The sequence below is a fragment of the Diplotaxodon limnothrissa genome, linkage group LG15 (assembly GCF_057381915.1).
Source record: "Diplotaxodon limnothrissa isolate DT_005_m linkage group LG15, D_limnothrissa_male_GT1.1, whole genome shotgun sequence".
NCBI lineage: Eukaryota > Metazoa > Chordata > Actinopteri > Cichliformes > Cichlidae > Diplotaxodon > Diplotaxodon limnothrissa.
Window position 1 is genome coordinate 12,507,185 of NC_140610.1, and position 16,284 is coordinate 12,523,468.

General features: G+C 40.5%; 3 protein-coding genes and 1 non-coding gene across 5 annotated transcripts in view; all 4 read right to left on the minus strand.

Moving 5' to 3' along the window:
* utrn (utrophin) overlaps nt 1-3,269 on the minus strand; it is a 198,788-nt gene extending 195,519 nt beyond the window's left edge. For both annotated transcript variants that reach the window (XM_085372086.1, XM_085372080.1), the window contains exons 1-2: nt 2,847-3,269; nt 1,542-1,693 (exon numbers count right to left, since the gene is read on the minus strand). In XM_085372086.1, coding sequence (XP_085228212.1) covers nt 1,542-1,614 — 73 coding nt within the window. In that variant the 5' untranslated portion in view covers nt 1,615-1,693; nt 2,847-3,269. The remainder of the gene's footprint in view (nt 1-1,541; nt 1,694-2,846) is intronic.
* A 3,496-nt stretch (nt 3,270-6,765) lies between these two features.
* Nucleotides 6,766-6,848, minus strand: trnal-uaa (transfer RNA leucine (anticodon UAA)). The gene has a single exon. It is a non-coding gene; the product is annotated as a tRNA-Leu (tRNA).
* A 2,563-nt stretch (nt 6,849-9,411) lies between these two features.
* Nucleotides 9,412-10,665, minus strand: LOC146617157 (syntaxin-11-like). The gene is made up of 2 exons (XM_085373197.1): nt 10,646-10,665; nt 9,412-10,327 (listed from the first exon to the last, which is right to left on the minus strand). The coding sequence occupies exons 1-2, from the start codon at nt 10,663-10,665 to the stop codon at nt 9,412-9,414; spliced, it is 936 nt and encodes a 311-aa protein (XP_085229323.1).
* Nucleotides 10,666-13,832: 3,167 nt separating this feature from the next.
* On the minus strand, nt 13,833-14,732 carry LOC146617158 (syntaxin-11-like). The gene has a single exon (XM_085372780.1). The coding sequence runs from the start codon at nt 14,730-14,732 to the stop codon at nt 13,833-13,835; it is 900 nt and encodes a 299-aa protein (XP_085228906.1).
* Nucleotides 14,733-16,284: the final 1,552 nt, after the last annotated feature.

A 16,284-nucleotide genomic window follows, 5' to 3' on the forward strand; every position in this document is an offset into this window, starting at 1 on the left:
CTGCAATTTTACTATTACAGCTCACTTTTTCCAAATCACAAAGACACCAAAGAAACCTATTGACACGGCTCATTGAGACTACACTGTAAGAAATAAACAACTTTATCCTGTAATTTAAAAATAATAAATCATGTGAGAACTCAAAGAAAAACTTTCTTTTTTTTTACTGTTTAAAGCAGAAAAGTGTTATTTTTAAGTATATGATAGGCTTATGTTTTACATCATTGTCAGTAAGAGGCCTGTAAAACTGATCCAAATACAGTCAAAAAGCCACACTTTATACTCTCCTTTGAAATTTCCATGTTTTCCAAAGCCCTATAGTAGGCCAGATTGAACTCTTTGGCAGACTGATTCTGGGGGGGTGTTTTAAACTTCTGTCTGTGCCAACAGATAAATATTGAAATCTGTAAATTATTTTTTAAAAATCTAAACAGGAATAACAACTGTTGCTCAGCTGATCACAATAGTTGGCTGATGTATATAAATGCATTCCTAACTTTGATCCTCATTTCAGTTATCAGTGGAAATGGAAACCTCATGAGTTACATGGCAATGATTTTGCACCTTAAGCCAAATGCTGCTTTAACATCAATTTACATCCAAGACGTTTAACTTAAAGCTCAGTTTTTGTCAAAAGTAAACAATCCCCATATGACAATAGTGTTTGTGTAATAGTTACTCGTACAGGTAAAGTGTTTGATATAAGAGTGATGAGCTTGCTTTCCTCTGTTCTGTCTTACACTCCAATTTTCTTTGTATCTTGTCAGCCCATTTGACCTGGGCACCAATTTTAAAATGGGACATCCTTTAACAACCTCTTTAGCGGGATGTATAATGATAAACTTACAATGCAAAGTTTCACTCTAGACTCCTCTAACATAGGAAAATGTGTGCTTATATTGTTCTTCCAGTTTGCCATGTTCTAACTAAATGTACTGTTCAAAGAGCCAGGAATAGACTAAATCAAGATGGGTACACAACATCAGGGCATTGTCCTCCAATTACCTTAATTTAGACCAACTAAAGCACTCCTCTAACTAGAACAACAACTTGTTTGTAAGCGTCTCTCCCTCTGAGGGCGGTGTCTACGAAATATTAACCTATGGAATGGAACGATCTGCAGAGAACGTGATCAGTGGGTGTGTCTCTCTCTAAAACCATCCCTACATTCTTGTCCTCCCCTTCTTCTGCTGCTGGACACTTTCCCTTTCTGTTTCTCCTTGCAAAGGTGTGATCGCAAACCCACTCTGTCCTCATTACGCTGTGTTGTGTGCTGTGTCTCTCTTCCCCTGCCTCCACGTATGGTTAACCATACACCAACAGGATTTCTGGCTCTGTCACGGTTTTCTAACAGTGACTGCACATGTTCACGCACAACAAACTGTTGCCTCGTGCCATTTATTCTGTTAAAGAACACTGAAAGCTCTGACAACCTTTGGACTTGCATGCTCTGCTTCATTTGTTCACGTTAGGGAACATTAAGTACTGGAGACAGCTGCAAAATACCAACACAAACAATGGACATAAATATCAAAACATACCAGATCTTGATTTGATTTTGTCGTTGAATTCTTCATTAGCTCCTCCCCCAGCGACGTCTCCGGGTGACGCCATTGCAGCCCAGTTAATCCAGTGCTAGATTAGGTAAAATAGTGATCAATTTCCAGGCCTCTCAGCAGCCCTCTTCCTGCACCTGTAAGGAATAAAAATGAAAACTCAAACTCCACAGTTCCTCCAAAAACAAAATTTTTTACTGTCAAATTAGTTCTCTATTGCTTTCATATGACATTTAGTAGAAGACAAAAATCCACAAATGGCCAGATCAAGTGTCTCAGACCTGGTACCTCATGACAACCTAGGATGTCTCAGGAGGAAACAAGCTTTTTAAACCATGTCTTAGGATGCCAAGCTGTGCTCTTCTTTATCTTTAAATAACTCCTTAACTGGCAATTAAAATGTGGACTTAAACCTTGGCATGGAAGCAATCTAGATATTGAAATCAGCATCAACACAACAAAGAAATCTGACCGAAGAGATGTTTTTTGTTCAAGTCTCAGTTTGAAACTCAAAAGAAAAAAGCTCCAGTCAATACTTCAGCTGGTCATCTCAATTCACTAGCTTACATTTCTGAGTCATGCTGCAGCTTTTGAGACCCCTTTTTTTTGTCTCGCTTATGCCTGTGGTCTGTTTCACTTCAGGGTATCCTTTCATTAAAACTCAACCACTTTCCCTTCCAAAATAGCTTACTTTTTTACCATGAAAGGACTTCATGTGCAGTTTCCCCCCCCTTACAGTTCTTGGTGAGTTACAGTTCTTGAGGGATGATGCAAGACCCCAAAAATAACAACTGTAAACTCAATGAAAAGTCAGCCTCATCTGTCTTGCAGCTATCTTTACTTTAATTTCAGTTCCTCTTCTTGTAAGTGGAGTAGTGCTGACAACCAGACCAAAACAACTGAGAAGATTTAAAGTGGACTGGACCAAAGTGCACATGTTAACTGCTTAAAAGCACGCATATATATGGATAATCTGACGGGACTAGCGCGATCCTTACAAAATATGCCAAGTGACTTTTAAACAGTGAATCAATGATAGTCTTGTTTTAGTTAATGTTTTATCTCTTAGGTATGACTGCGGCAGTTTGGGAATTTTTGTTTAGTGCTGCACCACCCCTCAGCCAACTCACTGCAAGATTACTGTGATTTTTTTTCTTATCCCATTTAATTTCAAACTTTTCTCTCTCAGTGGCTCCTTTTACAATTAAATCCGATAGCGAACTTCACAATAACGTACCATAGTGATGAGCACTACAGGTCATGGGCGTTTTCGTGGATCCAATCACTCACCTCTGCTGTCACCAAGGGTCAGGAGACGTGTTCCCTCAGAGCAAGTCCAAAACGTGTCGAGTACGGATGGACAAACAGGGTAAAATGTATTAAAACTGCGTGGATCTAATTCATCTAAGGCATTTTCTACGAGAAACGAGGCGTCTTTCCCCACTAACTAGCGTTAAAACTTAGCTGACGTTAACCAAAGAGAACCGTCCCCGAGCGCATCCAGTCTCCGCGATGTGCCAAAAAAGCTTCAAGAGACGCCTTTTGGCAACGCAATGCAAGGTGAGGCCACCGTCGTCTACCAAAGCACACGGCTAGCTGTCTGTTGCAAACGGAGAGCTGGTTACAACATTTCACGGGTGAGCACCGCAGAGCTGTTCACTCAGGTCCACAACTTTTGTTCCTGTTGCTTTTCTCCACTCTTTCTCCCTGTTACATACACTGACGCAAACAGCAAGCTAAATGCAACGGAAACGGTAGCGCTGTCTTTCAAAATAAAATAGTCAAAGAACTAAAGCAGTTCCTCGCAGTGTTATATTGTTACTGAGGCGTCGGAAATAAACGAAATAATCTTTTTATAGATGGAAAATGATATATTCACCGGATAATAGACTCAATCCTAATAACCGACTCACGTTGCAACAACCGAGGACTTATTTTGAAGGCATATATCGGAACTACATTGGCCCCTCTGGGTGACTTGATTTCGCTCTGTAGCGTGTCCCTCTGGCTGTAAAAGTTTTCCTGAGTCTGAGATGGAAACATGGCGCGGTGGCCGTCACGTGATGTAATTCTAACAAAACCTATGACTCTCACGGGGAAACACAAACTTTAATAGAAACACTAAGCCAGGAGAAATAATGGACGGTGGAAAAACAGTTTCCACGCCTTTCCACCTAAAGGGAACGCAAACTGACTAAAGCCTGACGCTGGATCAGAGAGATTTGTTTTATTGCAGCATGTGGGCAATGTGACCCATTTAATTAATTGAACTCTCTGCATTAATGGTTGTATTTAGACACCTACAGATTTGTTGTCTCTACAAACTGGTCCGTACCAATGCTTGATTGTATAGCATATTATAATATTGCTATTGATGCATTAAGAGGGGCATTTCATTTGACCTATATTTTGGGTAGTTTTATTTATTAACACTAAATATTTCACTGGCAGATCAAGCAAAGTGATTCATTTTTATTTATATACCAACAAATCAGACACTGTACCTTACACTGTAAGGTAAAGACCCCTGCGGTATTAAAGAGAAACCCTCCGATAACCCCCTGTGAGCAAGCATTAGGCAAATGCGGGGAGGAAAAACTCCCTTGCAAGAAAAGAGACCTCCAGCAGAACCAGGCTCAGTCATCTGCTAATACTGGTTAAGAGGTGAGGGTAAAGAGAAGAGAAAAAGGAGATGTGATGCACAGAGACTATGCAAGAGACAGGACAAGAATTAATAGCCTGCAGCAGTGGTATATAAACACCTGGGGAATGAAAAGAAATCTAGAGAAGAAATGCTGAATGGATCACAGGAAGTACCCCAGCAACCTTAGTCTAGAACAGAATAACTAAGATATGCTTCAGGGTCACCTGACCCAGCCCTAACTATAAGCTTTATCACAAAGGAAATGATGACTCAGCGAAATAGTAAGTACAGTCATGTAAAAGGAAGAGGGACAGAATGTATAAGATGCATAGAAATGGACAGGTACCCCAAAGATGCACTTCCTGGAAAGAGTAACTGCATTCCACGCCTGGCTGCTTATCACTTTATTGAGTATTTCAGCCCATGAACAAATCCTGGGAATTACTGGGCACCCAGGTACAGTGTAAAATCCCCAAAATGTGTGTTTGTGTGTGGGTTTTTTCTAGTTTAATTCAAAATTACAACCAGCAAAGCTCCAACAAAACATATGTTGCTTTTTTCAATCAACACACAAAACAGGTTTCTCCTCAATAACCAACTTTATTCATATAGCAGCTTTGATACACAACTACAAACAAAACAAGACAGGAAGACAAACAGATAATCAAGTTTAAAACATAAATAATGACAAGTAAAATAAGAATCAAACCCTTATTTATGGCCACGGCTTAAATGGAAAAAATAATAAGAAAGTTAATACATACAACAGCAACAATCGTTACCATACACACCCCTCCACCCCTGATGTCTCAGGTTTCATGTTGTGATAGTGAGTTATGTCGGCCTGAAAACAACAACTTTTCCCGTGTCTGAGGGGACTGAATAATAGATTAGACCCCATTAGAAAAAGTCTCTGAGGCTTTGGGGGATGTTGAGATGTTGATCTGCCATTGTATGCCCTCATCCTTCTCCCTCTGCGTCTCAGTTGTCGGGCCTCTTTTGTGGATGCTTCCTCACGCAGCCTAAAGAAGAGGCTCAATTTCACAAATCAGTGCTCTATTAATGCCTCAAAAACGTATCAAGTGACAGCATATGCGTTTGTCAGTGAAAAAAAAGAGGGAGGAAGGGGACAAAATATGGTCTAAGACCAGGAAATCTTTAGTATGTAAGGCCCCATTAGCGATTTTTACACACAGTAATTCTTCCTCAATTTACCCCAATTTGCTAAACATGATTCATAGTTACACACTCACCATGTTTGTGAAGTTGAGAAGTATTTATAAGGCTGCATGACTACAGTGCACCAAACTGTTGAGTACTGCTTGCAGCTATTTTCTGTCAAGCCTTTCCGGTGGCATATGCAGATGACTGGGTATCGATGGATCTAAGGCATCGCCCTGGCTGTGAAATTACAGGGGTGAGTGTGTGCAGGCCTCCTCTGGGCCAGTGCTGAACTCCAGCCCAGAAACTACAAGAAGGCGTTAAAGTGCCCTCTTCTGTCCTAATCACGCAACTACTCCTGAAAGATTTAGTAATGCAATGTGCTTTGCTAAGATCTAGTTTTAAACTTCTGTGGATAATCTTAGTATATCCTAAGTAATTTACAGATGCTGGTGTGCCAAAAAGTTATTTCTGATGTTTCAATTTTTTATGTCTAATATCTTATATTACTACTACTAAACTTATATTGATAAATAGACTGTAATCAACAGGATTTCCCAATCCTGAGTTATAAAGAAATTACCTGTTTTGACTCTGCGTTAACTGCACCTACATTATATTTAGTTATATTTCTTGCAATTTCTGCTGCCTCTGTTGTCCCTCAGTTTTTCCACTACTTTGTACATTCACTCACTCAGTTTCAGTTTCTCCTTGCATTAATTTGCCTAATTTTGTGAGTTTTTATATTGACGCTATGATTATTATACCTTATATTGAGATAATTCTTGTTATTCTTTAACTGATAAATCCAAAAACTGCGGCGAAATTCACAAGAGGAAACGATCTCACTGAACAAGCCAGTCACAAGAGCTCCGTCAATGGGGGTGTAGCTGCATTTCTAGAGTGGTGCACGTCGGGTTACGCCTTAAACAAGTAATAATCAGACGGATAATCAGAATTTAAACCAACCTTCCTAATTCTCCAAGTAATGTTTGGATACTTGGGTTAACCGCAAGCTGGCGGCTGGCTTTGTAATACGACACTATTTTAGCGCCCGCGATTTTCAGCACCGTTTTATTACCAATAGACTGCTGCAAATCTGTTAACTTAGAGGAAAACTGTTATTATCAAAAGAAATTGGCTGAAAAAAAATGTGTATTTTTTAAATAACTAATTACAAAATGGGAGAACTGTTAAAAAAGTGCAATTTTAAACGGAGCTGAAATTGTTGCATTCGGTGGAAATAATACAAGACGATGCATACGCAGCTACCACATCTGCAACTATAAGCTCTTTATCATCAGTGCTCTCTGTTTTGCCTCGGTCTCGCTTATAATGTAACAGAACTGTTTCTTTGTTTATGTTATGTGACGCAAACCTTCCAATACATCAACAAAATAAATTTACCAGGAGTGGGGTTCGAACCCACGCGGACATATGTCCATTGGATCTTAAGTCCAACGCCTTAACCACTCGGCCATCCTGGTATATACACCGTACCCCAACACATCCCCACACTTGTAAAACTCAACACATCCAAATACCGTTAATCATTATGTATTCTAGACTTAGTCATTAAATTGGCACGAAGCTAGCAATGCATAGCAGCGTAAGCCGACGAGATAAACAATAGCAAACAAACATACTGGTCTAAACAATTGACATTACCGCTGCTAGTAGCTAGCAGCTAAGTCATTTACTATCATGCTAACGACAAGCCCGACCTCAAAAGCTTGAAATAAAACTACCGCTATCCTTAAGGTGGCTTGTATTTACAAAAAAAACCTAAAATATACACACACACACACATACATATATATACACCAGCTCGCATACTTGGGTTAATTGCTTCCATTCCATTCGAATTCCTGTGAACCGCTCTCTCAAATTAGAACCCGCATAATAACATTAGCGTATGCTAACCCGTAGCAGAAGTTATAGCAGGCGTACAACTTCTATATTGTAAATACACAGTAGCGTGTTTAGCTGCGCATTGCAGCCAAACAAAACCTCGAAGCAAAGCGAAACACCGATACCGCACAACAAATCTCTAAATTACGAAGTCACGGAGAATAAGTTGCCAAATAAAGTCCGTAGAAACTTCGGAGACTGAATGACAGCTAGTCTTGCTAGGTGTATGTGGATCTGAGTGAGTGGGGCATTAACGGGACAGGCGCCATCAGGGATATTTCATTCTATATTTGAAAAACGAAAAAAACGAAAACAAAAAAACTATAGTATAGGGCCACATTAAGAAAAAAAATAAATATTATTGTTCATTTTGACCATAAAGATGAAATTTCGAGACTGAACTCGAAATGTTATTTTGAGATTAAACTGTTTTGAAAATAAAATCTAAATACTGCTAACTGGTACGGAAATTAAACTTTGAATTTTGATCATACATAAGCTATTATGCATAGTTTTAAAAAGCAAAAAGCAGTTAGACGTGCACACAGTCTGACTCCAAATGGCCGAGATAGGAAACTTCAGTTTGGCATCTAGTTTGTTAAACAGTTTGTGGAGTAGAAACTGACTGCATCTATTCGCATGGCTGTTGTTGCCTTGTCTTGCGCACTGAGCTATTCTTGAAATAACTACAGGATTTAATTCCAAAAAGTTCCAAATATTATACAAAGAGTCAGGGTGCGTTTTTCTCATTTTTAGCAGATTTCCAGCAATTTTTTTTTTTCAAATAACAGCGAATGTTCGATCTTACATTCAAAAATGAAATTTAAATTGAAATACTAAGTGTTAATAGGTACATCTAAATATTACACTTAAAGCTTAGGATGCTGAACAGACCGGATAAGCTGAAGAAAATGATAGATGGAAGCTTGAATATGTCAAATATGCACTCACCATTTAGGTACACCTTGCTAGTATTAACATGAACCCCTCTTTTTCCTTCATAACTTCTTCAATTCTTCATGGAATTAGTTGATTACATCAGCAGCAGTCTGAATAATTGATACGTGCAGGATGGAACAATCTTTCATGTTGTTCACCATAAATTCTGCCCTACCAACCATATATTGTGGAAGAAATTGAGGGTTAATCAGACCAAACAATTCTTCCAATCTTCTATTGATCTTCTATTAGTAAGCAGGTACAGATTGTAGCCTCAGTTTACAATTTCTGTTCTTAGTCTTGCCATTCTCCTCTGACCTGTGGGATCAGCAAGACATTTTCACCCAGAAAAGTACACGCACTGGATATTTTCTCCATCATGTGTCATTCTCTGTAAACCCTAGAGGTAGTTGTGTGTGAAAATCCCAGTACATCAGCAGTTCTTGAAAGACACAGAATAGTCTGTCTACTTGACACCAACAATCATGCCACATTTAAAGTAATCCATATCATCTTTCTTCCCCACCCCAGTGCTCATTTTAAATATTAAATCTAAACATAAATTTGCAGAAGTACCAAAAATAAAACCTTAATGGATTAGATCATTTTGTTACATTAACGCAAAATAATCTTGGGCCAGTGTAATATAAGAGAAATGTACACACAAGTCCCCTTGTCTACATCATACTCACTGCACCTCTTACTGATATAACTTAGTTTTATCTCAGTCTGACATGACATTTAGTTAAAAGCTACACAGTACAGCTCTTGTTAGTTGTGATTATGTCTGGATCATTTGGGTGTCAAATGTTTTTACGCTTACTTAGACTCAAAGAATCTGGAAAAACTAGCAGATCTTTTTTTCCTACAGCTATAGTTTATTTTGTGCATCACTGAACACGATAACAGTCTCAACTTAAAACATCAATTTGTTAAAACTTCTCTCAAATACATACAGGGGTAAATTCTGTGATCATAACATTATCTGTAATTTGATAAATTTTGAGCTTACAAATTACTCCCTTTCACAGAAATACATTGTGTTTCTACCCAGGGAAGAACTGTCTTCAGTGCACTTAGTGCCATCGTCTTTCATCAAAATATTGCACATTACTTTTTCCTTTTTGTTTAGTTCCATATCTTTTACGTAAATAGTTAAATGTTTAATCAGAATTTCAATCATTTAAGTCAAACACAGTCCTAAAAAGTTTGGTCGTTTTTCCAGCACAGTAGACAGGGGCAACACTGGAGGAAAGGGTTTTTCCTCTTGTACTGTATGGCCTTCTTCATATGAACGTGGACTTTTTCAATATATTCCACAGTGTTGCACACATGAGCCTCAATGTTATTGAGCATGGATCCCTGCTCCTCCACTAGTATGGCCATTTGGAGGAACAGTTCGTGGATCTCCTTCATCCTGGCCTCCAGCTCCACCAGGTCCTTGTGTCTGCCTTTGATCTCGCACAACGCAGTGCGGCAAGAGCGTACACTCTGATTCTGAAGGCCTTGGGACAGCTCCACCCAGCCCTCACCACCTTTGTCCACCAGCGCATCCAGCTGCTCATCAGTGATTTCTTTCCCCAGTATTGAGGCCTGCCTCTGGATCCTCACCCTGCAGGTATTCCTCTGAACCTCTTCCGCCTTACTGTAGTCAGTCATAGCACTGTGGAAGGCGCAGGTCAGTGACTCATACTGAGCACGGGCAATGCGACTAACAGCACTGTTGGGGCCCTCTTTCTCTTCAAGCTCTTTGCTCCGTTTACCCAGGACCTGTAGACGGGCGTACAGAGCCTCCCCCCGCTGTTGGATCCCTCTGGCAATGGAGTCACAATCCTTTTTAATAAGGGTCAGGCGGCGCACAGAGGTGCCAAATCGTTCGTTGTGGGCGTGCAGACGTGCCACCTCCAAGTGGAGCAGGGAGATGTCCTTGCGTATTGACTCAGCCTCCTTTAGGATGACCTCAGTAGCTGAGGAGCTCTCAAATATTACCGCTTGATGAGACAAAGTTCCCTTGTCTACATCATACTCAAACCCATAGAATTCGGGCTCGTACTCCTCCTGCTCCTCTCTAATGGTCTGCAGCCTCTCCAACCTGTCCCGCATTCTGCCTGAGAGACTAGTGTATTAAAAAAAAAGAAGTAAAAGGTATAATAAATAAAATCCATAATTCAAAATGATTATCATGAACATTCTTCAAAGTGATGACACACATGAAACAGAGTAATCTGATCACTTGGCTGTAAATTATTGTGCTTTGTTAATTTAGTAAGGGGGGAACTTTAAGAGCCATCTAGAAAGATTGTTTTAAAAACTGATGATGCAACTGATGCACGTAAGTTTAGTTTTATCTTCAGTAGCCTTTTCCCGTCAGCAGTCACAGCTAAGTGACCAACAGGAATTTCTCAATTTAAACCAGGAACAAGGACCTTCTCACCTTAAAGCAGACTTTTCCATTTAAATTGAGGTTTTGCAATAGGATGGTGGTTTCTGCATTTATCCAAGTACTTTCTCTACGTTAGGTCTGTCAACTCCACAAGTTGCAGTGCTTTTGGATGGCAGGTATCTTTTCAAGTTCCTGTCATAAGCTCAGAAAGTCAATTTCCTTATTCCGTACCGTTCGAATGAACAACATTCACTTCAAAAGTTGTCTCAATTAAAAATAAAAGACTTAAACAAGTCTTCAGAAATCATATCTTCCCCTCGAGTTGCCTGTAGAGTGGAGCCCAAACTAAATAGCCAGCAAGTCCCATCAATTATCCAGTTGCCTCCAGGTGGCAACACTTTTCCTATGAAAAAACCCAAATCATTAGACTCACAAATCAAATGATCTTACCTTCTTTAAACGGCCACCACGCTACAGAAAAGGTAAGTAAATCCTTTCAGCTTGTCTCATTTGACATTTTTGTAGCAAGTATGTGTTTAATCTACTGAAGGAAGTTGGCCGTCTACTTTCTTTTCAGCATTGTGTGTGATTGCCGGCCCCTTAACAGGTGAGTCACTTAAGCCTTCCCACTGCGACACATAATACCTCCTAAAGTACTGTTTCAACTCACGAATCAAGCAAATGGATTAAGTAAGAAGGCATTCCTGGTAAATGACATGCCCAAAAACAAGAATTAATGAAAATTTAAGGAAACAAACAAGAAAACAAAGGGATTTGACTAGACGTCTTGAAAAACACGTAATAAGCAGCTTTATTTGTTTTGTGACGGCACCTGTGTGCAGGTTAAACAACTGGTTAATGGCGTTATACGCATCATGACAAAGAGCAGGGGCCTGTTCTTCGTACCTCGCTAAGTAGGTTAGCCGGATTAGATTGTTGACGATTTCGCGTGATCCTGGATCAGTCGGTTCCCCGAAGCTCATCCGGGACTTGCTGTCATAGCAACAGAGCCGTAAGCGTAAACCTGCTCGGGAGCAGGTTTACTTTATGTAAACAGGATTAGATCGCGGCCACGCAGGTATGCCCGCGTCATTCATACGAAAGCAACAGCGATATTCCACCACTGTTTCACCATAAATAAATAACATCAATGTAACTAAAGACAATGCAGCACCTGATCCATTTATTGATTTCACACAGATACATACAGGTCATTTCCTAAAAAAGGGAAATGTACTATTAACATTCTATTACATGTATGTGATTATTACAGATTTAATTCATATTTCAGAGTAGCAATTGTAAATTACTTCGTGTAATCAAGATGAGAGACCACGGCTATAAAAGCGAAGGTGGATTTGGGAAGCCTGTCGCAGTCATATCCTGTCCGTATACGCGAGCCACCCATTGCGGAAGGTGCAAGATTGATAAGGAGAGTCCTCAGAATTCAGCGTATATTGCGGGACAGACAGGATCCTTTAGCTCAGCGCGACAGTGTGCTCATAGAGAGATATCGATTTTCCCGTGAGGGTATTATTCACTTAACCAACTTGTTGACGAGGGGGTGCAGGACCACCACCTGTCTTTTTTTCCTCTGCCCTTTTCTTGGTTGCTGTTATAAACAAACAGATTATTCCAGGGTCTCTTTCCAAGAGACTAAAAGCAATATAAGTGATAAATATTACCATTCTGTAGGATATTCTTATATTTCACTTTTACCTGTTCCCATGTTCTAGTGGGTCCTGTCGTGGCTCTAATGTGAAAGAGGATAAAATATAACATATTATAATATAATGTAATATAATATTGGATAATATAGTGTAATATAATAAATCTACCCTACCGCCTACTGGTGTTGGCCAGAGGGGCCGATGGCGCGATATGGCAGCCTGGCTTCTGTCAGTCTGCCCCAGGGCAGCTGTGGCTACAACTGTAGCTGCCTCCACCAGTGTGTGAATGTGAGAGTGACTGAATAGTGGCATTGTAAAGCGCTTTGGGTGCCTTGAAAAGCGCTATATCAATCCACTCCATTATTATTGTTATTATTAAATTACTTACGAGTTTAATTTGTCAGCAACTTCCTGCCAGCCCTCGCTCCTTGCTTTTGCAGCCTTTGCAGTGTTCCCTTGCGTTCTGATTAAACTCTGAAACTCCTGAAATCCCTCACTCAAGAGTTCTTGCTCTGCTGCCGAAAAATACCGAGCCGAGCGCGCTCCGTCGACATTTTCGCCGACCAATCAGAGGGTTGCCGATCAATGTTTCTACTATCGATGCGTAGCCCCTTTTACGACACCCAGTGATGTCACATTACTGCGTCCAGCTGTAGTAATCGTCAACAGCAGGTGTGTTCGGGGAACCGGATTAGCGAGCTCACGGTTAGCGCGATGATTTGATCTTGGATGTGTCATTTGATCTTGGATGTAGTAAGCGACGTACGAAGAACGGGCCCCGGCTGTCATTGAGCTGGAAGTCCAGATTTTCTCCAGTTTTCTGTGTTTGAGTAAGAACATAGCAGGCCTTCTAAAATATTAGTGTTAATGTGAATTGTATGTTTAAAAAATAAACCCAGACATATTATATTTAATATATTTAATATTTACTTGTAAGAGAAATCACATAAGACAGACAAAAACATTTTAATATACAGAAGTCAAAATAAGGTAGTGTGCATGGTGCATCACAAGTACAATCCCTGCAGAAATTATATCCCTGTTAAACTGCTTCGTTACCGGTACGCTCTGTTTTACTTCAACCACAACATCCATGGTATTAGTGCTAAGATGTGTAGTGACAAACCAAACATTTCTTCAAGGTTATTTTAATGGAACTTTCAGAAATTGTATAAAAATATCTGAAAGCTACTTATTAGTAAATGTGTAACCTGAGCAAGCTGAAAAATACCTTCACGTACCGTTTGTTTTCAAGTATGCATCGTGCCTAGGTCATTGTTATTTGACACAGGTTATGTCTCAAACCCTTACTACAGACATTAAAAATCAAGGAATTACATAAATAGAGTTTTATGAAGTTTAACCCAAGAATTTTTACATTTAAACCAAGCAGTTTGAACCCTTTTCCTCAAACCTTTATTTTACTCTCTGAGAAAATATTAGGCAGTAACTACAAAGACCGTGATGATAAATTATTGTGAAACTAACATTTTCGTGACACGTCGAACATTTTGAATATCCTAAGAACTAGCTGACATTGTCTTTGCCGGGTCATCCTGTTGTACCGATTAGTCGACGCACGGAAAACAGCTGCAAAACATCTTTCTAAACGGGTTCTTGCTGTCGTGGCGTTTTGCCTTGCCAAGTTTGAAGAGGACATCCTGCATGACAGCATCGGTTTTCTGAACGTTGTTCTGGATGGAGTCCATCATGGGGCCCTGCTCCTCTACCAGCACGGCGATGTCCAGGAATATCTCATGGATGCCCTTGATGCGGCTCTCCAGGTCCAGCAGCTCCTGGTGCCGTTTCTCAACCTGGGACAGAGCCGAGCGTGCCGTTCTGCCTTCAGTCACGATGTTGTCGTTGAAGATGTTCCACTGACCTTTCTCAATCATCTCCTCCACCTCCTCTCCCGTCACCTCGTGCCCCATTATCTCCATTTGCCTCTGGATCTGGGCTTTGCAGCTTTCCCGGTGGCTCATCTCGGCCTCATTGTAGTCAAACATTGCATCGCGAAAGCCATTACTGAGGCAGGCGTACTGGGTTCTGGCGATACGCGTCACAGCAGAATTTGTGCCGTGCGTTTCTTCTAGTTTCTGCGTCATGTCGTCCATTTTATGTAGACGTGCTAGCACATCCTCAGCCCGCGCCTTGATATCAGCTCCAATAGTGTTAGAGTCCTTTTTAATGGTGCTCATGGTGGTGGTGGCTTGGAACATGCGGGAGTTCTGCTCACGAAGCCTCTTAACCTCCAGGCGGATGAGCTGGATGTCTTTGTGGATACCTTGTGCCTGGGTAAAGATTTCGCCCAGAGCAGGGCTGTTGTCGCTAAACACCACTGCTTCATGAGGCAACTCATCCTCCAGGTCAACGTTACTGAAGGAGTCAGAGACAACGGACTCCGCATACTCCATTGGCTCCATGGGGCCGCTGGACAGCTCCTGGAGGTCAGTTAGTCTGTCCCTCATGGTTGGTCTAGGGAACAAGTGAAGGTTAGAGGTCAAGATGCTTTTCTCTCTCTCTGATTGCTGTTGATCTAACATACAATGGTAAAGCTGACTAAATAAAGAGGGGCCTTTCTCAACAGTGCAACACTAAGCAACTCAAGACACCCCCCCCCCCCCTTTTTTTTTTTTTCATAATTAAACACCTTCACACCTTGTCTTTTAACCTGTTTCATACCAGGTTAAAAATATTTTCCTTCTTCCTTTACATATAATCCACCCGGCACCAATCACTGGCCTAACAGGTTCTCTAAAGAATAGTAAGAGGTGTTCCTTCCTACCAAACTAGTTCCTTCAACTTAGGATCTTTCTGTAGCTAAATTCATTTTGACTTTAAAATCTCACAGACAGAATTATTTGTCAGAGTCTGAGAAGCAGTCTAAGTAAAAGATCTTTATAGTGTGAAAAAGGGACGGTGGTGACATAATTTAAAGGCATTTCTGGCACTGCCACTACACCCTTCCCGTCCTGATTGCCCTGTCTGATTTTGTCACTGCTTCTAGTTGAGAATAACTGATAATCTATATCATTGATCAAAACAGCCTTTATACAATTTTCCAGTTAAGATGCAATCTAGTGGATTAAATGTGTATTATAAATAAATAAATACATGTGGTCCTTATCATCATGTTGTTGTTTTGTTGGTAGACATATTCAACACTTAACTTGTTTCAATAATCCGAGTTTTTTTAATCTAGGAAATATTTTGATTTGGGCACAATGTATCATAAAGTACAATAAAAATGTAAAATAACAACGATAATAGTAAAAAAAAAAAATTAAACAATTGTGGAAGAAAGGTGTACGTTTTTCCACAAATGTATGGACATGGTTTTAGGCTGTGTATATGTCACGCTAGTGTCTATTTCTACTACGATAAATCTCGTTTACTACTAAAAACCCCAAACAAAAACAAATTTAAAATCACTTTTCATTTGTCTGATGGGCCATAACTTAAACTTCATCTTCCTTCGCCGTTCATGAGCAACGAGATGAAATAATCTCGTGAAAATAAAAGGAAGGATCCTCACCTGTTTCGCTTTTATGTCCACAGATATCAAAGTTTGTACGTTGCTGTCAGGTGGCCGCCGTGCCTCAGCAGCATCCTCCTGCTCTGATGTCGACTGCTCCGGGCCGTGAGCACAACAATGGGCCCTACACGCGTAACGCTGCTATATCTGGAACTAAAGCTGGAATTTTACTGTGTTATTTCTTTTTTGTCAAGTTGACCAACTGCGCCTCGCCATGCAACTGCGATGAGATGTGACTTGAGGAATGAAGCCCGGTCGGTTTGGTTTGCAGTGACGCCAAGGTGTGAGCAGCGGGTGTGTAACACTCGAGTGCCAAATGCAACTTGGCGTCTATCTTATTGTACAATTAAGCAAAACTGTTGGCACGGAACCTTCGAGGTCACCTTTTTTAAGGGGGTTGCGCTTAAAAACGCATTGGCGACACTTGGCCAACCACTGCCATAATATCTAAAAGCCGCGGTAGGCTACCTGACAGTTTCCGAGAT

Excerpts from the sequence above, each read along its gene's own strand:
- LOC146617157 (XM_085373197.1), bottom strand. The coding sequence starts at position 10,665 with ATGGAAAAGTCTGCTTTAAG. Across the intron at positions 10,328-10,645 it reads ATGGAAAAGTCTGCTTTAAG|TCTCTCAGGCAGAATGCGGG; the intron begins GTGAGAAGGTCC and ends TTAATACACTAG.
- LOC146617158 (XM_085372780.1), bottom strand. The coding sequence starts at position 14,732 with ATGAGGGACAGACTAACTGACCTCCAGGAGCTGTCCAGCGGCCCCATG.